General features: G+C 37.1%; 1 protein-coding gene across 1 annotated transcript; it reads right to left on the bottom strand.

The window, feature by feature from the left end:
• Positions 1–4,270: 4,270 nt before the first annotated feature.
• brca2 (BRCA2 DNA repair associated) lies at positions 4,271–20,042 on the bottom strand. Its single transcript, XM_056473540.1, has 27 exons — positions 19,904–20,042; positions 19,602–19,694; positions 18,820–19,041; positions 18,025–18,097; positions 17,885–17,928; positions 17,717–17,745; positions 17,360–17,471; positions 16,694–16,749; positions 16,484–16,550; positions 15,680–16,372; positions 11,391–15,596; positions 11,202–11,303; positions 11,040–11,109; positions 10,588–10,952; positions 10,293–10,474; positions 10,002–10,189; positions 9,686–9,856; positions 9,250–9,604; positions 9,013–9,168; positions 8,777–8,924; positions 8,575–8,684; positions 8,237–8,438; positions 7,979–8,145; positions 7,747–7,885; positions 6,853–7,106; positions 6,625–6,750; positions 4,271–4,940 (listed from the first exon to the last, which is right to left on the bottom strand). The coding sequence occupies exons 2-27, from the start codon at positions 19,633–19,635 to the stop codon at positions 4,584–4,586; spliced, it is 8,628 nt and encodes a 2,875-aa protein (XP_056329515.1). The 5' UTR covers positions 19,636–19,694; positions 19,904–20,042; the 3' UTR covers positions 4,271–4,583.
• Between the last annotated feature and the right edge of the window lie 1,652 nt (positions 20,043–21,694).

Below are 21,694 nucleotides of genomic sequence, written 5' to 3' on the forward strand. Positions count from 1 at the left end.
CTTCGAAGTAAGAAGTAACGCATTCTTTTAAAAATTAAAGTCATTTAAAAAAAAAAAAATTATTTAAACGGACAGAGATCTTACTTTTTAATTAGACAAAAACTGCAAAAGTAGCAAATGTATTGCTTTAAACTGTCATTAATCTGTATATATGACATGTATAGCTCTGGGGTCAGGAAGTTCTCCAAAGATAACCTTATCCTACATTCATTTTTTTTAAATAAGTGAAGGTTATACATGTTGTTAATTACAGAGCTCCTCTATTTAAAAACAGAAAAAAACCCTGCAAGTTCTGAAAGAGATCAAATCTCAGGTCAGAAAAAGTAACGCAAAAATAGCTCAAAAGAAATTTACTTTAAAAAAGTAATTTTACCTGCCATAAAAGTAAAACTAAGTAACACAACTAGTTACTTTTTTATTTTTTTTTTTTAGATATTTTTAACTCAATATTGTAATGCATTACTTTCTAAAGCAACTTTCTTCAACACTGTTGGTGAACATAAAATATTTTTAAATATTAACAGTTGAAGTCAGAATTATCTGATTTTTTTTTCTTCTTTTTTAAATATTTCCCAAATGATGTTTAACAGAGCAAGATTTCTTCTTCTGGAGAAAGTCAGACTTTTTTTTATTTCGGCTACAATAAAAGCAGTTTTAAACTTTTTAAAAACCATTAAGGTCAAAATATTGGACCCTTTAAGCTATATATTTTTTGATAGTTTATAGAACAAACCATCGTTATACAATAACTTGCCTAATTACCCTAACCTGCCTAGTTAACCTAATTAACAGAGTTAAGCCTTTAAATGTCACTTTAAGCAGTATAGAAGTGTCTTGAAAAATTTCTGGTAAAATATTATTTACTGTCATCATGGCAAAGACAAAATAAATCAGTTATTAGAAATGAGATATTAAAAATATTATGATTAGAAATGTGTTGAAAAAAAATCCTCTGTTAAACTGAAATTGGGGGAAAAAAATAAACAGGGGGGCTAATAATTCAACTTCAACTGTATATAAAAAAATAGTACTGTGTATTAGGCCCATTTACTTTTTTTTTTTTTTTAACTAAATATTTTACATTTAAAAATAAATAATAATAAATCAATAAAAAGGAAATTAACTCCAGACCTAAGACTTCATTCTACAACAGGCATTTTAAGTTCTGGCCTCATGGAAACAATTTTGGCTAAGATGCATCTATTTTCTGTGCACCACTAACAGATATGATCTGGTTGTCTGTGCTAGACAACAGGAGAGCCAGCTATCTTTATCATTGTGGGCCGTGGATCTTTAAATAGCTCCGTCTGTGTGCTGAATCAGCGCATTCTCGGTGACGGGATGATAGATGGAAAACTGAACACAGTGCAGGAAAGCCACTGATGGCAGATCACTGCAAATTTGGCATGACTGTGGTTTTCTCAAACATTCCTTGACGAGTCAACAGATTATGGGCTTGCTTTGCATTTCAAAAATCCTTATTATAAGCGATTGGAAAAGTAGTGGTTTCTCCAGAGTAAATGCCTGAGATCGTACTATTATATCAGAGATTATTAACTTTGACAATGTTCTGTTTGGAAGAGAAGAGACGCTTTTGTTTGCCATTGTGGTTTAATGAAGCTTGATGGTTATAGTTTGCCATCGTGTTTGTCAGAGCCGCTTCAGTCTATGCTGCCAGTTTTTAGCGGTTATTAAGTGATATATTCATATTACTTGCTCCATTCTCATTTCTTTAGCTTTAATATGAAAATTGCAGATTGTGAAATCCTATCTTCCTACAGTTGAACAGAGTTTCTGCAAGTCAAGAGGGTTAGAGAAGTGTTAAAGCGCCACCTGCTGTTCATTAATAGAAGGTATTTTTTACACAAAATGCTTTTTTTCAACTTTTTTAGGGGGATGTGAGCAGTAAGTATCTGGCTATTGGAAAAATACATTAAGTATATACTGGTTGCTTACAAGTCAAAATCAAAAGAGCACTTTGCAAAGTCACTATAATATTGCCAACGATCCAAGTCTACACTCAAAAAAAGATTTTTGCTGCCTGTTCAGACTACTTAATTAAAATAAGCTGAATCAGCACAATTCTTGAGGTTTTTTTGGGACTATTTATTTTATGTTCAATCCACTGAAATTTTTAAAAACCATAAAGTTAACTTAATCGATTTGTGTTGGGGCAACATGAAGTTATTGTGTGGAACCCAGTGTTTTTTGCTGTGCGAGTTTGATTTCTGTTTTACAGTCATTCAGAACAATTAAGTAAATCTGAATGCTTAGACCACCACATGCACCTAATGACACGTTCATGACAGTAGCAAACAGCCCTTGACATGAATAATACTTACAGTTAGGGGTGTGCAATATTATGATATTATCATAACTGTTTATAAATGACGTGTGAGGTGACATTATCATGTATGTAATGCAAACATCATACGTCCAAAAGTCTAGTTATGCGGTTTGAATGGCGTTTTTTATGACAATAATGTATGTTTTTAGCCCTCAGAAAGCAGATTTTAATAAAGCTAGAGACAAATAGTTGATTTCAGAGCCAAATAAGCATTTCAGAGCTACAGCAAACTGTTTATTTCCTGAACTAATCTATTTTCAAACAACTAATTTAGGTTAATTATTCAATGGTCGAAGGCTTGATTGGATTTAATTTCGCGAAGTGCATCATGGGTATTCTCTAGCCACAGAATGTACATCTTAGACTTAAGGTTTACATGAAATTCAAATAAAGTGTTTTAGATGTTAGTTTCTGTATTGTTAGTTTTTAGGATATCTATAAAGCTAGTGCGGAACAAAACAAAAAACTTGCGATTTGTTATTTCCACCTAAATGGATCAACGGTTTTATTCACATCACCTCAATTTTCTGTTTCTCATCAAATCGTGACCAATCAAATGCTCTCTATATCTGACGCGCCCTGCCCCTTCAAGACGCTTCACATTTGATGTGCTTCAGCTCAACCACTCTTACTGGCAGAGCTGTGATAAAAACAAAATGCTATTGCCTGTTTGTTTGTTTAAGGGGAGGAGCTACACCATGTTAGCTCCTTCTCTCTTCATGTTATGGTTGAGATTACATCGAAAAATGCCCATTTCAAAGCACTTCACAGGACCTTTAAGGCTGCATTCCCCTCCACTTTTAGGAATCTCTGCTGTTATTTTAAAGTGTGTCCCATTTCGTCAAGTGAACAACGGAATTACATAGACAGACCCCTCAAACCCTTGATTTAGACAGAGAAAGCGAGTCCAACATGGTGCTCAAGGGTTTAAAATAGGGGTGCCCAAACTCCTGGAGGGCCACAGTCCTGCAGAGTTTATCTCCAACTTGCCTAAACGCATGTGCCTGGAACCTTTTGGTATGATTTGTAAGAGCTTTATTTACTTGTTCAGGTGTATCCAATTGGGGTTGGAGCTAAACTTTGCACGACAGCGGCCCTCCAGGACCAAATTTGGCCAGTTCTGGTTTAGAGAATTCCATTTAAACCCTATTAGATGTTCCAACAGTAGTGGACATATGTGTAGCATAAACAAATGACGGTCATCCAAGTCAACGAGAAGGAGGGAAGTTAACACGTGTAGGGCATAAAAATTTGGACTGGAATGAAGCTATATTTTGATGTGTTAAGGAATTCAATAACACAACTCAATCAATTTAAAGCAGGGGTGTCCAAAATCGGTCCTGGAGGACCAGTGTCCTGCTGAGTTTAGCTCCAACCCTAATCAGACACACCTGGGCTAGCTAATCAAGCTCTTACTAGGCTTTCTAGAAACATCCTTGCAGATGTGTTGAGGCAAGTTGGAGCTAAATTCTGCAGGACACCGGCCCTGTTTAGGACACCCCTGTTTTAGTACATCTAGTAAGAGCCTTATTAGCTGGTTCAGATGTGTTTGATTAGGGTTGGAGCTAAACTCTCCAGAATCAAGTTTGGACACCCCTGATTTAAAGCAATAAAAAAAGCCACAGAGCTTTAGTTCATTACTGAAATAATCAGTCATTTTGAACAAATTGTTTGAATGAATCAGTCAATGAATTCTTCATTAAGACAAAATATTGTGGCTTTTGCATCTTTTATCCATGACAGGCCTAAACCAGCAAATGTACCAATTCAGAAACACACACCACAAAATATTAAATACCTCACGCTTGAGCTTAATTGAATACCTCACGCTTCCTTTAAATATGATTAGGATTTTGTTTAAAAATTTCACACATATTATATGAATAAAATTAGTAATGGTGCTTTGATCACATCTACACACAATTACTTTCCATCTTTTTAATAAAAATTAAAATATAAACATTTTTACATCTCTTTACATATATTTTTTGAACATGACTAACTTCTGAATTACAGTAGTACAATCAAAATTTAAAAATGATTGCATTGGTTGTAAAAAGGTGCAGTTCTTTCATATAAACTACCATCAGAGAACCACAGTAAACCAGAAAGCAAGCCACTTGCTTTCTTTTCCAACACAGCACAAACAGTAGCTTCATCATCTTTTGTTCTCAGTGTCTATGATGCCGAGTCAACTCACATTTAGTGTTTCAGCAGGAGATTCACTCTTTTCCTCTCAGTCGTCCATCAGACCATCCACTAACGCTTGTGTGTCGATCATGGCCAGCTCTTCATCATGTACCCACTTCTCCTCTCCTGGTGGAGGACGTGATGCTGGGGAACACTCTTTCTGTGGAGGTTTGGGGGTCACTGATTTCCGGGGCGGATTGAAGGTTTTGTTAATGCAGGGAGAAGCTCTGGTTTTCAGAGGAATCAAAGGCGGAGGGGACGGTATACGTGAAAGGTAGTCTAAACCTCGTTTTCTCTTCAAGTTTTTAGGATCTTTTACGTCACTGTTACTTGTAGATGCAGGAGTTCTTCTATTGAGTGGTGTGAAAGGCGAGAAAATGCTGCTTTTCTGCTGTGGGGTAACCTGGGGATTTCAACACAGAGTATAAAACTTGGATGTTGCATTTAGTGAACCTACAAGATTGGGTTTAGAAAAACTGAAAAACAATTAAGGTCCAAATAAACAGTAGCATTCAAATACTTGGAGGCTTCAGAATAATTTTATTTATTAACTTGAAACATCTTATGCTCACACTTTAAGTCTGTACTTGTAACCTTTTTGACGCGTTTCACATTTTCTGATAACCAAGGAGTACTTAAATGTGGTTACCACAATTTTTCTCCAAGAGCAAAAAAATCTGTCTTTCAACTTAACTTAAAAAAATTACTGAAAAAAAAATAACAAGAATTTGTTTATGCCATATTGCCCAGTTTAATTTGGAATATTTGAATATTTGACTTTAAATCAGCTAAATGTATCCTTGATAAATAATGATTAAATTCTAGGAAAGAAAGACCAAACCTTTGAACATAAAATACAATATATGCTGTCAAGATTAACACGTTAACGCATGCAATTAATTTGACATTTTTAACGCATAAAAAAAAAATAACGTAATTAACATGGTTGCAGTTTTTTTCCTGTTGTGGCTGATGTGTATTCACGTGTGACGGGTGTCTGTGGTCCTTTAAGGCAGGCTAATCAAAAAAATAAAAAAATAATTAGCTGTTTACATGGTAGACTCTTAATCAGAGTACTGCCTTTAAGCTGATTCCCTGTGCGCTCAATGTTTCTACTTTTGTAAAGCATCTGCTTCCTGTTATACCTATATATGTTTGAAGCCATACTTCAAACGCTTAGTTTAAGCAAATTTGATGAGCGCAATCATGCGTGTTGATGAATCTGAAGGTAGTTGCTCACCAGATGCACTGTGCGGTTTTGTTGCCTACATGCGCGCAACAAGAACAAACGCCTAAAATATCACAGACAGCGTCTGTATCCTTCAAAGTTGTTTAGAATTAAATGTTTAGAGATGGTGTGACCAAAGTCCCTTTAAGAATTCTATAGTCTTTGGTGTGACAACACGTACCTATGATTGCCTCGATGTACCTCTTGATGCTTATGTCCTTGTCGAAGCACCAATGGCACCAAAATTCATATGCTGATTCAGTCCGGTGAATAACAGTTACATGGCACCGGGTTTCGGTACCCAACCCTACTTGTGAGAGACTGTTCTCACTCTCAAGTCTTCTAATAAACAATCATATTTTGAATTTAAATAGATTTTTTTGTCTCGAGTTTACATTATTTACATTTGAATAAACAAGATTACAAGTTCAGTCTTTCAATTGCGATTAATTGCAAAACAAAAGTGTGATTAATTAGTTAAGTTTTTTAACTGATTGACAGCACTAAATATAATATAATATAATATAATATAATATAATATAATATAATATAATATAATATAATATAATATAATATAATATAATATATAAAGCAAGTGCTAATACTAATAACAGCAACAACCACCATAAATGATTAAATATGGAGATCTCACTAATTTCTTTAAAGTGATGTGTGGACATCTGCATGTCATTTGGAATTGACACGGTACTGTAAGTAACAACCACATTTCCTCTTTTTCTGTACATGTAGCTGCTTTCATGTACAAATAACAGTATGGAACAAGTTAATTATATAGATGCCTGCCTTAAGCACCACTAATAAAACCAATCTTTCACCACATAAAAGAAAACTCACGCACCGTGCCATTCATTTTTGGAATAGGCTGCACACCAGGAGTTCTTGGAGACTGAAAAGAACCCAAGACACCTGAAGGAACCACATCTGACACCTTCTCCTCCGCAATGCTGAAAAACTTCTCATAGTTCTGTAAACAACAAACATAAGTCTAATAAGAAACACTGAAAAAACTTAATATCACTTAATACTTGTACTTAAAAGCAAAAAAGTCTAAACGGTGGTTATTAACCTGTACAAACGTCTTCAGGTGACCCATAGCCTCTTGCAGATAAGATTCTTTGGGGTTTATGGAGAATAAAGCTTGTTCTCCTGCATAAAGGCTTGGCACAGGCCCAGAGAGCAGTCGAACCTGAAGATTACAAAGAGCAACCAGTGCTCGTGGTTTTACCAGCTCTTCAATCGCTAACTGCTCCAGACTACTGTAGGTTCTCACAGAGACCAGGTCAAAGTTCTCATCCACAAGATGCAGTACTGGGCAATGGCCTGAGAAGACATTTAAACAACCCAAATCAAATCTAGAAGTATTAAGGAGATACAAAAAATGTAATTCTGGCAATAATTACCTTAATGATGTTCCAAATGCCCGAGACCACAAATAAAACATATTACAAAAATACTACTTTATTCAACAGTTTCTTCTTCTCAGTGTCAGTATCAGGGATCATGTTCACAAGCAATGATGTATATACCGACAAGCCACTTCCTCTGTTTAGGGAAGAAAAAAAAAGGGGAAAAAAAACCCAGGTGCATCTGAGGACCACATTAGCAGTTTGACTAAGTGCGACATGCATAACACTTTTGTGGACATGCACCCTATACTGACACTGAGAAGAAACTGTTCGATAAAGTTGTTAATTTAGTTTGTGCACACAAATGTATAGTCATAGCTTGAAAATATTCTAATTAAACCAGTAAAGACATATGGTCTGTTTTGAGGATTTTTTTGGTATTCTTCTGAACAAGTTGAGACTGTTACCATCTATAAAGGATGAGAGAGCTCTCAGATTTTATTTAATTCAATTCACCTTTATTTGCTCTAAAATACCATAATGACATAAAGGTGAGTAATTAATAACATTAATAATTAATAACCAAAAATAATAAATAATTAAATGAAACCAACCTTGCTTTCCCTCTATGGAGACGATATATCCCACAATGTCCACCTCCCCACCAGGTGAGCTGAAATGGGGGTTCTGAAGTTCTTTGAAGTGCACACATTCTCGAGCATGAAAATGCTGATGCAACCATTCCGGAGACACCTGGCTCAATCACATTTTATGGTAGACCAAATAATTTAACTTGCTTTCAATGAAAAAAGCCAAGTAACAATAATAAAAAAATATTTACTTTACCTCAATATCTTGAAAAAGTGTTTTCTTGGTGGCAGTGAGCTGGATGTGAGCAATGCCGGAACGTTTCTTCCCCTCTGATGTAGCAAGGTGATACGCTCTGTATTTGTGCCCCTCTTTTAGCAAGCCTTGCAATTCTCGCGTTGGGCGCCAGATATTCAGTGTGTACACTGGGAAATGTAATAACAGCCACCCATAACAGATTAAACAGGCTACTTCAATATCAAACCAAAGAGCAAAGCTAAAATCAACTTTGCTCACCACAGTTGCTCTGCAGGTCATTGGCATCGATAACACTGAGTTTCCAAACTGGAGTGACATCTCGATTGGGACACCCACCCTCAGCCTCCTGGGCCTCCATTACAGCCTTCTGCACCCGCTCTTGTAGCTCTGCTTGTCTTTTTTCCTCTAGACAGCGTCTGTACTTACTCACTGCTTCCATTTGCTTGTGGCTAAGATGGGTCTATTCCAAAACACAGAGCTAAAATTACTAATCTTGAATTTTCTTTGGCACATTTTTGGATAATGTTCATTTATTTGCCACTTCCCTAATATCATAAGCTTATGAATAAAGCATTGAAATGTTAACCCAACTTTACCTCAACAGCAGGATCTCGCTCCATTGCCTCATTCAACTCATCCCCATCCTGCAGGGTTTCAAGCTCATGCCGGCTAAATGTCCTCCTTTGACCTCGCTTTTTCTTTTGACCTATTATGAAAACAAAAACGCATTGTAAATCCATCCATACAAAGCTTTGATCAAGTTTAATGTTAATAAAAAAATATAATGCAACCCCCTACCCTCTATTTCTTTTTCAAACTGGGTCTGGATTTTGAAAATTAGGAGATCCATGGATTTGTGTTTTGAGTTGCTGTGTTTTCTGGCCTCTCGATCTTCAGCACGATCATTGCGAAATAAAAACACACTATTGGGCTTCTTCTCCATCCACTTATAGGTGAGAATAAGAGCCAGAAGTTTAATACAGAAGCATAATACACACAAACTCAATTAGGGTGAAAATTAGGCTGAAGCACACCTGAGTGGGATAACTTCTCAACACCAACAGGTTCACACAGCTCACAACACCACCAGAAGTGTACAGTGATGAAAGCGGGAGCCTGATAGGCCGTGGGTCACGATAGTACCCCAACTTGGTGTCCCACCGAGCTCGTCTTGAGCTGTTGGCTGAAATCTAAAATTGAAAAATTACAAATCAATAAAGGCTGATGTGATCTGGATCCCATAAACCATCTTGGCTGAATTAGATCTTCACCTTTAGCATCAGAGATTCAGGAGCTTCCAGTGGAGGACAGGCTTCTTGGGAACCAACCAACTCGGCTCCACTGGTCACGATTTTATCTCCAATTTTGAGACGTCCCTTGTTTAGCATGGCAGAGAGTGGAGGGTCCAACAAGCTTTTGATGGAGTACCAGCCATCTGTAAGCCATATCACACAGGACTCCATCTTTGCATTGGGAGTTTTGTCATCTTTCATGCTCTTCTCTGGATTTTGGCATGTTTGCACAACACCACATACACAAAGCACTAATGTTTTAGCTGGAGTGTCGTCCCTCTCCATTATCCTCCTGAGAGCAGATCTCTGACTGTTGTCTACTTCCACATCATACCTAAGTGCAGATTCCAAACATTTGCAGTTGTGTTTAAAGGTTGGGCTGTAAAAAAGTATGAGCTTTACTAATTCTCAGTACCTGAACTTTAGCTGTAGAAGTACTTGCTCTGGGGTCAAACACAGGCCGCCCATCAAATTAGGAAAAGTTCTTTCCATAGAGGCCCGTTTCCATATAATCCATCGATAGTGGTTAAACACCCAGGCATCGCTGATCAGTTTGGGATCAACACCAGGGGTGTCACATAATGCACTGCCAAGACACAAAGTGAATTACCAAAACGACCTCCAAGATAAATGCCGTTGTGCAAGATAATAATGCCTTTTAGAGTGTAGATCTATTAGAGGCACAAAACTATCAGGTATTCATCATGTTACACAATAAGCATAGTTTTTACCTAAAGAATTCTTCTTTGCCAACAGTACCCTTACTGTCTGGAACCAACCAGCCTCCATCTGCTAGCCGCACAGCTCTAGACTCCATGAGGAGCTCATGTTTGAAGTAGTCACTGCAGTCAAATCTGAATGATTCAGCATTTTCACTGGTTACTTCTAAGACTTTGTGATGCACACCATGTTGATACAACTGAGAAGGAGAGAGAAGAAAATAACTACACAGCACACAAAATACTAACTTTGCCAGGACTTTCAACCATAAAATAATTAGGAGAAAAGTTCTAAACTTGTACCTCGTCCTGTGCGTATTGACCAGGACATGTACATCCCACAGCGTCTCTCAGACTTTTTCTGGAAACACCAGAAGTCTTAGCAAGGTAAAGGCTGCCAGGTATAGGATGGATAGTCTGCCTTTTCTTCTTTCTGAGCCTCATGTCTTGCATATCTCTGGCTAGCTGCAATGACTCATGAAATGCTACCAAATGTATGAAGATCCCACACACAAACAAAAAGAGCTCATTAATAACTCCAATACTATGAGAGATTTTAATTAAAATCATTAAGTTAGAAAAGACAGTAAACACCTACCTTTTTTGTCAAAGTTCCCAATGTTCAATGGTGTGCTTTGCACTGAAGAGATTGATTTAGGCTTAGAATCTTGGTTCTTCTCATTACAATATTGTTTATCACGGTCACAATGTGATTTAGAAATTTCTATAATTTGGTCAATTTCCTTGCTATTAGGATTTTTTTCTTGGTTTACTACATTAAATGATAGACCAATACCACTGGACACTTTAGAGGCATCCTGACTGTTTGATGTTGCGGAATTCATATCCTTTTGAAAAGGGGGATTGAATACCCCTCCAATAGGATACAAAATGCATCTCTTTTGGACAGATTCAGTAGAACAATTTTCTTCAATGTTGTTGGACTTTTGGTCCACACGAAGCCTGTATGTAAAAAGATATTTTAAGAATTAAGATGGCCTGTGGTTAACACTGTAAAGATGTATTTATCAAAACAATAAAACAACCTACAAGACTGGACTCGTGACATACGGCTTGAGGTGGACATTATATTTAAATACACGTCTGTCTTTTAGAGTTCCTACAACAAGGTAACATGGATAAGATCAATAAGAATCAAAATAGACATCATATATCATAATAAAAACAAGAAACAAATAAGAATGATCTAACCATTTGGACAGCTTTTTAGTGGTGTGAGGACAGAGGTTTTTGCACGTAATGTCCGGTCAAACTCAGAGAGAAGTTGTCTTTTCAAAGGAGGCTGACCTGAATCTGAACATAAGAATGTATTGAGCAAATGAAAAAGACAACATATTAATTCATACAAATGCCACACAGCATGAAATGCTAAAAATGTACCTGTAACACAGCTGGCATCAACCTGACTTTTCCTCTTCCTGTTCTGGTCAACAGATTCCATTGTCTGTGTATGACGAAAAGATGGACTTCTTTTGTTATCAATGTCCTCTGAACTAATCAATCCAGCTGATTCATTCAAGTCATCATCTTCCAGTAGAGCTTTAGTGCAAGCCATTGCTTCCTGCTCAAAGTACATCTGCTGAGTGTCTGTGCAACTGTTAAAATCCAAAGAGTGCAAGTCTAAGTGTGCAGGTTCATTACGAGCTGCTTTAGGATGTAGAGTGGCTTTGGTTTGTCTGTCTTTGTGCTGAGGGCAATGTTTTGAGGAATCCCTTAGTAGCAGTTGGTTATCAGTAGCAGTAACTTGGTTATCAAACTCTTTGAAAAATGTTGATGTTTCCTCCATGGTCACTTTTGTTACAGATACAACTTTACGACTATCAGTGCTTAATCTGGAATTTTTCTTGTTTATTTGCTCAAACTTAAGGTTTCCATCCACACTGTCCTCACTTCTTGCATGAAAACTCTTAGTTGGAAGTGGAGATTTCTCTGATTCAAATTCCTCTTTTTCTTCTTCACAATCTTTAAAGAGAATTTGGGCCCTTTGCAAAGCAGTAGAGGAGACGGTCACCTTCTTCCCACCTGCTGTTGAAAATCCTATGTTGTTTCCTGAAGACTTTTTAGGCTCAAGATTGAAGGTGGCTTCATCACAACCTGCAAATACCGCTCTAACCTCATTTAGTGCCGTTTCGGACACAGTAACATTTTTACCACTGGCAGTGGTGAAGCCTTTACAGCCTTTGTGCTTAAGATTCCTTGAAGCTAAACTCTCTTCTTCCCAATCTTCAAAGTTGTTTTTTGGTCTTTCCAGGTCAGTATTCACCTTCTTACCAGTTGTAGATAATCCTATTTTGTTTCCCGAAATATTTTTAGGCTCATGACTGAAGGAGGCTTCATCACAGTCTGAAAATACTGTTCTAACCTCACTCAGAGCTTTTTCCGAGACAGTAACACCTTTACCACTGGCAGTAGTGAAGCCTTTACAGCCTTGGTGCTTAAGACTCAAAGAACCTAAACTCTCCTCACAGTCTTCAAAAAGGTTCACAGTCCTTTGCAGAGTAGTATCAGAGATGGTCACCCTCTTTCCACCTGCTGTAGAAAATCCTACATTGTTTTTTGAAGACTTTTTAAGCTCAAGACTTAAAGAAGTCTCATCACAGCCTGCAAATACTGCTCTAGCCTCACTTAGTGCTTTTTCAGAGACCATAACATTTTTACCACTGGTAGTTGTGAAGCCTTTGCAGCCTTGGTGTGTAAGAGTCCTAGAAGCTAAACTCTGCTCTTCACAATCTTTTAAGAGGCTGTTTGCCTTCTGCAGGGCAGTCACAGAAATTTTCTTCCCACCTGCTGTAGAAAATACTACATTATTTCCAGAAGAATTCGCAGCTTCAGGGCTGAAGGAAATGCCATTGCAACCCACCATTGAGACATTGCTGAGACCTTTATAGTTTTGTTGCTGAAGATCTTCAGTAGATAAACTCTCCTCTTTACAGTCTCTGAAAAGATTCTTTGCCTTCTGCAGCCCAGTAGCAGAGAAAGCCACCTTCTTTCCACTGGCTGTACAGAACCCTTTATGTTTCTCTGAGGAGCTAGAATCCAGTTGGATATCCACAACCTGATTTGTCTTTTTATAAACATTAGCACAGGATAAACCATCAACTGATTCAGACAACACCTCCTTTGCTTTTTGTAGTGCTTCAGCTGAGACGGACACCCTCTTACCACTTGCTGTACTGAAACCACAGTTGCCATTACTAGAAATCTTAGACTTAGAGAATTCACCTTGAAGGCCTTTAAGTTCACAAACTTCTTTCTGAGGGGCTTCCTGGTCCAAGTTGTTAATCAAATCAGTTTTGAACTCTTCTATATCTGAAAATGTCACACGTTTACTATTTGAAATCAATGCATTCGTTTCAACATCTAGTTTGGTCTTCATTTCCTCCATATTCTCAGATTGCAAGTTGTCAATGTTTGAATCACAGTCTTTGAAAATGGCCTTTGCCTTCTTGAGGGCGCTGGATGAAACAGAAACTCCTTTCCCACTAGCGGTCTGAAAGCCGTAGCCTTGCCGTGGCTGAGGCATGAACGTTTCTGAGGGAGAAATCTTTTCACAAACCTCTTTAGCAGCATTGCTAGATTTCTGTTCTTGGAAAACATTCTCACTGTTAAATGTAGTAATATCTGCACCATCAGATATTTGATTTGCCTCCCCAGAGTCTGGCTGACTTATTTTTATAGAGGTTTCACCTCCACAAAGACCTTTTGTTTTCTGAAGTCTAGTTGACTGCATAGAGGAATCATGCTTTCCAGAAGAATGGGGAACAAGTCTGTGGGTTTGTGACTCGCCTGTGCTGTCAACATCAAGAAGCATTCTTGCTTGCTCAAGAGCCTTTTCAGACACTTTCAGCTTTGCTCCCCTAGCTGTACTAAATCCAAAACGGCTATTTAAGTCAACAGAAACAACATTTGTTTTATCACGTAAACAATTCGGTTCCGTTTCTGCATTTCCTGCTTCTTGCCAATGTATCATGTTATGAGCAGCATTTACGTCTCCACAGCTGAAACTTACATTTTGTTTTGTCTGAGTGTTGTTATTTTCTGCGTTCATACAAGCTTTCACTGATGGTTCAGTTTTAGAATGCTCTTTGTTTATTACTCCACTAAATGTGGCTTCTTTATTGTCCTCTTCAAAAAAGTGCCTAGCTTTGTTTAAACTCTTTTCTGAGATGCTTATAGCTTTCCCTTTAGCAGTTTTAAAACCAAAAGTGTGGAATTGAGAATTATCACTGAATTTGGACAGGACATTCCTCATTCCATCAACTAAAGCATTTCCTTCAGTCACTGACAAAGCCACAGCAACATTTTGCTTTTCTTTCAGATCAGATCTAAAGGAACTCCGATCTGAACTGACAGAAATCAGATCAGAAGTGTTTAGTGAAGAAGCATTTGTCTTGCTTGGATGCTTTACTTTGACAACATCACAGCTGAAACTATCATCAAAGTCAATGTCGTTGAGTATATCAGGATCCCATTCTCTCTCTGTAGTGCGGTTGCGTGAGCCAAGATTTGTTGATTTGTACTGGGTAAATTCAAACTGACTATTTGCTTCCTCTAAAAGACTGCACAATTCAGTAACATCAGCCTTCTGGGATGCTGTCAAAGCACCATTTTCTTCAAGATCGTCACAGCTGGAGTCCACTGCGGTGGGTTTTTGTGTGCTGCTAATGTCAAACACAGCATGTCTGTCAGCACTTCTTTCGAAATCCACGTTTTGATGAATGGGCTTTGATGACTCTGAACTTCTCCCCAATTTCTCTTTCGAAAGAGACTGGGTTTGAAGACCAGCATCTGAAACTGTAATAATTGTCTTTGAACCAGTTTTATAATCAGTTTCATTTGACTGTGGTAAATAGCAATTTGAAATATTCATTTCAAACTTCTTCGGACTGTCAGTCTTTGAAGCCTCACTAACACACACACCTGATGTATGGTTAGGAAAGATAGATTGTCCTACAGGGGATCTTGTTGCAGGAGTGCTTCTTGAAACGGATTTACACATCTTTTCTGTCGCGTGAATATGTTTTGGTTTTGTTTGATTTGAGGTTTTGACAAAACCATCCCCTGCAGCTTCATCTAATGATGCTTTTGCCTTCATTATAGCATCATTCGGTATACAAATGAATTTGTTGTTTGCTGTTTTAAAAGTAGGAAAAGGCTCGTTGATGTCTGCAAATGAGGCTGTTGTACGATCCAAATCAGAAAAAGTGGTGGGGCAGCCACTGTCATGACTGATTTCAAAGGTTGTCATAGCTGTTGACTTGTTTGGGGAGTTCACAGAAATATCTGCCAAATTAGAGATGTCAGTGTGATTGCCATCTTTGTTTTTTGGCTCGGGCTCTGCTTTAGATTGCACCTGGACCTTTTGGTCATTTTGTACCAGCATGTTAAGCAGCCCTCCTGCCATTATTTCTTGTGTGAATTCCTCTGCAAATGCCTTGGAAAGCTGTGTTATATCCAAACCGTGGTCAAGATGTTCTAAAGATAACTGTTCAACAGCTTGTAACTGTGTTTGATCTGCAATTGGGTTTTCATTAGCGAAACTGGATTTATTAAGGCACACAGATAGCTCCTCCACTGAAGGACTCTCTGTCAAAAGTGAAATAAAAATCCTGGTCAAGAACATGCACACACAATATTGGTTAAGTAACTTAATAGAAAAATATTCTTACCTTTAAGTGTTTGGTCCAAACATTTTGGCAGATATGCTTTGCTCCCAGTTACAGTGGTTGTCATATCTAAACTTGCCACTTGATACACAAATTTCCTCGGCCTTTTGTTAAGCATGAAAGCAGACGATTTGTCCAACAAAAACTTCTGACACTGAGCTCCTTCAGGGGAAGACTCGAGTCTAACACTCTGTGAATAAGTCTGGCTACTTTCTGAAGTGCATTTGAAAACAGTACCATCATTGGTTTCACTGGGTGCCACCGTGTTGTTATTGTCTACCAAAGAGGTACTTGAACAACCTTCAGTCAGTATGGACTCTGATAAACTTAGTGGAGTCCATTGAATGGAATTATCATTTTTGCTCTGGCTTTTTGATTGAGTATCAGCCTTTAATTTCTGTTCTGGCTCTGAAGTTAGAAAAACTGATTTGACATCCTTTAAGGAATTGGTTATCCTCTTCCTGATCCTCTCTTTAGATTTGATTTTTCGCAGAGCTGAAGTGTTGTTGCTGAAGAATATTGACAAAACGTCCTCAGCACCATCAAGAACATTCTGTACAGTGTTGCGGACATCCCCATCCTCGATAGCATTGGGAACCCTCTGCTTCCATAGACTGCTTATATCAAGAGATTCATTTGGAGAGCACACTTTTTCTCCCAAATCATCAGCTTCAATGGACTCACTCTTGGTAACAACTGAATAGGTGAGAAAATAATAATTTTTAATTGAAGTTAATAGTTTTTGTATGGATTGCGTGTTCATCATTCATCAGTTGTGTAGTTATAAATCTAGAGTGCAACACTCACCATCATGTTTAAGTGTTACAGCATTTGCAGAGTCTTTTGAGAGAGATGGAAACAGTTTTCGCACAAACTAGTGTTTATAAGAAAGAGAACAAATGATCAGGTTACTTTTTTGGTAAAAACATACTCTCAATATATTAGGTACCATGATAAAATAAAAAATAACAACAGAAATAAAATGCATTATGTAAATAACTTGATGTTTACACTTACAACTGATTCCTTGTCTTTGAGGATACTTGCTGATGGAACCCGGTCCTCTGTTGTTGCTGAAGGGGAACAAATAGCTTATAATATATCAAGATACCATAGTGCAACTTCAATACTAAAAAGATTTAGTCTTTGATTTCAAACCACTTTGTTTTTTTAATAAACTAGTTTATATCACTGGTAATCACCACACAAGATTCAACCTGGTGTGATTGTGAAATTTAAAATTCATTTGAATCTTTAAAGGTGACGGTTTATCCAAAAAATGTATTTGGTCATCATGTATTCACCCTTCACTTGTTTAAAACCTACTTGACTTTCTGTATTTTGTTAAAGACTAAATAAATATTTTGGAGAAAGCTATAAACCTGTAACTAGGTTTGTAACTACACAAGGGTGAGCGAAAAGGGAGTAAATAAAAAGATTTAGGTGAACTATCCCTTTAAGAAATGTCATGAACATTATTTTAAAAGTACATGTGATTTTCTCCAAATAAATCAAATATAAATAAATGAATACTATTACTTGCAGATGTGCTCCTATTTAAGGTGAAATAAATCAAGATAACACATTAATTCAGACTGTACAACTCTGATTTCAAGATTGGCATAGTTAAAAAAACAAATAAAACAAAACACACACACATCAGACAAGACCATTCATACATACGCAATATCAAGGTGGGAGTCATAGATGGTGGTGTATTAAAGGAGCTGGTCCAGGATAAGTCAGGGTTGATTTGTGCCCCAAGGCTTTCCGATATCTGTTTTGCTGATCGTGCCTAGAAGAGAACAAACCTCATGATTCATGCCTACATTGCCATCAGAAGTCAAAACAAATATTTTTACTTCTGTAAAGTTCTGATCTCTTAAAATAGCTAAAATCCAAAGCAATATCATACACAATTAAAGTTAACATATTGAGTAAAGACTTATTTTGTTTAGATTGATATGGATGAAAAGGACAAATCATGCAAAAAAAATGAAGGAAATTTGGAAATTAAATGACAAATATGTGCTGACTTACCAAAGATCTTTTTGGTGTATCCAGAAGGCCTGTAATGGCACATATACACATTACTTTATACTTTATTTTTACAATATTTGTAAATAAATAAAATATACTTCATATTAGGAAATAAAACTATTTATTTTTGTTACATTACTAAAGGAAGAGTAATGAAAACTTTCTTACCAAAGCAATCTCTATGTTTTTCAGAGGATCGATCAAATTTTGGACTAAAAGAGAGAAAAGAAAAACATACATTCACCCTCAGCTTGACTTTCAAATTTCACATGAAATTATCGAAACTAATAAACATAATTCATAATTACCTATCTTTGGCTGAGCCAAACAAACAAGGGCTTGATTCTGTCCAGGGAAAAGCTGACGACTCTCCATTAGCCCCTGGGAGAAAGAAAAACATTTATATATGATTTACCCTTTACATACATTGAGGTAAAGTTGGTTTTATTTTCACACATTCAAACTTTCTCCTTAATAATATAATTTCAGAAAAGTATTCTTTGCAAATTCTAAGTAGGAAAATCATATTGGCAGCATATAACTATCAAAGTACAACATTGTTCAAATACAATTAAATACACTGCAAAAAAGATTTTCTTACTTAGATATTTTTTTGTTTTGTTTCTAATCCAAATACCTTACAATTCCTAAATCAAGAAGAATTTTCTGGACAGGCAAAACATATTGTCTTGTTGTAAGAAATAGTATGTCAAAATTAAGTATGTTTTTTCTTAAAACAAGCTAAATAATCTGCCAATGGGGTAAGCAAAATAATCTAATGTCAAAAGGAAAAACTAGATTGTTTTGCTTACCCCATTGACAGATTATTTAGCTTGTTTTAAGGAAAAACATACTTAATTTTGGCATATTATTTCTGAAAACAAGACAATATGTTTTGCATGCCTAAAAAATGCTTCTTGATATAAGAACTTTTAAATATTTGGACTAGAAACAAGACAAAAAAAAATCTAAGAAAAGCATTTTACAATATAGGGACCATGTCACAAGAGGTCACTGTTTAAAAATGTGTGAATATAAAACCAACTTTACCTCAATTTTACATACACATACATACTTTACACATAACATTACACCCAAGCTACCTTCATTTGGTGACTTTTCATTAGGAATGGAATCAGGGGACAGTGGGAAGTGTCGCTGCTTAAATATTCTGGGTGTAGAAAACAGCTGACTGGCCAGGACTGATGTTTCTGGTGCTTTGACGGTCTCATTCTCCTCAGCTTTAGAACTTTCAGGACATCCTTCATCTCTGGAAGCTCTTACAGTTAACTCCTCAAACCAGTAAGGATTAAGGGGTCCAAGCTCTTCAAAATCACAATAGATCAAATTTTTACTAAATATATTTGGCAACAATATATACAGTGCTCAGCATAATGGAGTACTCCCCATTTTGAAAATAAAAATATTTTATTCATTTCTCAGTGAATATAGGCATGTATTTTGGTGCATTTAAACAAAACAGATTTATTAAACAGATATATTTATTAAAATAATATTTTAGTCACCAAACATATTTTACCTATATTTTTCATCTAAAATTTTTTATTTTTTTTTGCTTGCTTCTCTTGATTTTTCCTCCTTTTTAAAATTGTTTTCAATATTTTCCTATAACATAAATTTGGGTGTACTAGTTTTTAGACCATTATCGTAAGTTATTTTGTTAGAGAAGCTTCAAACTTGGCTTCAGTACTGACTAATCTAATGTATATGCACAAATATAATATTGCACAGCTTCCTATTAAAAAAATATGAATTTAAAAGAGAGATAGATTTGTGAGGGGTGTACCAATATAAGCTGAGCACTGTACATAATTGTGTCTGTGTGTATATCATGCATGTCTTCACATTATTATTATAATTATACCTCTGTCAATTTGATGAAAGAAATGTTCAAACATGCTGCCATGGGTGTGATGGTGTTAAATCTGAACCAAGCACAGTAACGGTGTCATTGGACCTAAAGGGAAAACAAAGGGAAAAGTTCTCAAACTTCACACAACATATATCTCTGTTCTTACGACACTGACTGTGATGTTTATTGCATAGTTATCAATTAGCAGTTTGTCATCGACAGTTAGGTAAAGCTATGTCATACATTTCACTGTTGTTTACTAAGCTATCAGAAATAACGTTAGCTACAAACAGGAAAACGGAACTGGATATTACCGCACATCAGCGCGTTGACACTGATAAGAGCGTGTTTTGAAACTTCTCATCTGTTGACATTCCTTGAAACGTCTTCTTCATCGCCGATTTAAGATGTTTTATTTCCTGAACTCTTCTGAGAGGAAATGTTTATCCTGCGCGTGGATAAAGCTGGTTTACATGTCCCGCCAATACGCGTCGTGTCGTCAACGGAAGAGCACTTGTCTCAGCCAACCAAAATACGTGCGTCAGTTTAAGGGGCGGGCTTACGTGCACCATTAAAACGAAACTGAACCTATTTTGTTAATGTTTTAAAGAGATGTATGTATTTATGTATACTGTTTTACTATACGACATTACATTTATTTTTGGACAGTGTTTTTAGAGTACTTTGTAAGTACATAGTCAATAATTCTACTCACATTTGGAGCGCTTGAGTATACATTTCTTTTGTGGCAACACTAGAGGGCGCACAAGCACAGACTTTATAACATGCAACACATTTCCTGCCTGGTTTCTGTTTCTCTCACAATTTTTTAATTGGGTTCAGCCATAAAAGTAACGAAATCACGTACAACCTATCATTCTAAATACAGATAAAGACAAGACGGGAATGATCCAGCAGATATTTTACACTCACTTTATTATGTACACCTATTGGGTTGGACCCCCTTTTCCCTTCAGAACTGCCTTAATTCTTTGTGGCATAGATTCAACAAGGTACTGGAAATATTCTTCAGAGATTTTAGTCCATATTGACATGACAGCATCACGCAGTTGCTGCGGATTTGTCGGCTGCTCATCCATGATGAGAATCTCGCGTTCCACCACATCCCAAAAGTGCTCTATTGGATTGAGTTATGGTGACTGTGTGGAGGCCATTTGAGTACCGTGAACTCATTGTCATGTTCAATAAACCGGTCTGAAATGATTCGTGCTTTATGGCATAGAGGAATCCATAATCCATTTTGATGGAAGTAGCCATCAGAAGTGGGATACACTGTGGTCAGAAAGGGATGGACATGGTCAGCAACAATACTCAGGTTGGCTGTGGCGTTGACACGATGCTCAATTGGTACTGATGGGCCCAAAGTGTGCCAAGAAAATATCCCCTAAACCATTACACCACTGAACCGTTGATACAATGTTGGATGGATCCACGCTTTCATGGTGTTGATGTCAAATTCTGACCCATCCAAATGTTGAGACTCATCAGACCAGGCAATGTTATTTCAATCTTCTATTGTCCAATTTTGGTGATCCTGTGTGAATTGCAGCCTTAGTTTTCTGTTCTTAGCTGACAGGAGTGGCACCCGGTGTGGTCTTCTGCTGCTGTAGCCCATCCGCCTCAAGGTTCGACATGTTGTGTGTTCAGAGATGCTCTTCTGCATACCTCATTTGTAACGAGTGCTTATTTGAGTTACTGTTGCCTTTCCTTCAGCTCAAACCAGTCTGGCCATTCTCCTCTGACCTCTGGCATCAACAAGGCATTTGCGCCCACAGAACTGCCGCTCACTGGATATTTTCTTTTTTCGACCATTCTCTGTAAACCCTATAGGGATGGCAAAATCCCAGTAGATCAGCAGTTTCTGAAATACTCAGACCAGCCCGTCTAGCACCAACAACCATGCCACATTCAAAGTCACTTAAATCACCTTTCTTGTCCATGCTGATATCGGATTAAACTGCAGCAAATTGTCTTGACCATGTCTACATGCCTAAATGCATTAAGTTGCTGCCATGTGATTGGCTGATTAAAAATGTGCATTAACCAGCAGTTGGGCAGGTGTACCTAATAAAGTGGCCAGTGAG

Source organism: Danio aesculapii, chromosome 15, assembly GCF_903798145.1.
Source record: "Danio aesculapii chromosome 15, fDanAes4.1, whole genome shotgun sequence".
NCBI lineage: Eukaryota > Metazoa > Chordata > Actinopteri > Cypriniformes > Danionidae > Danio > Danio aesculapii.

Coding starts and splice junctions, on each gene's coding strand:
- brca2 (XM_056473540.1), bottom strand. CDS start 19,635: ATGTTTGAACATTTCTTTCATCAAATTGACAGAG. Junction 10,190..10,292: donor GTCAATACGCACAGGACGAG/GTACAAGTTTAG, acceptor TCTCCTTCTCAG/TTGTATCAACATGGTGTGCA. Junction 8,439..8,574: donor AGCGAGATCCTGCTGTTGAG/GTAAAGTTGGGT, acceptor GTTTTGGAATAG/ACCCATCTTAGCCACAAGCA.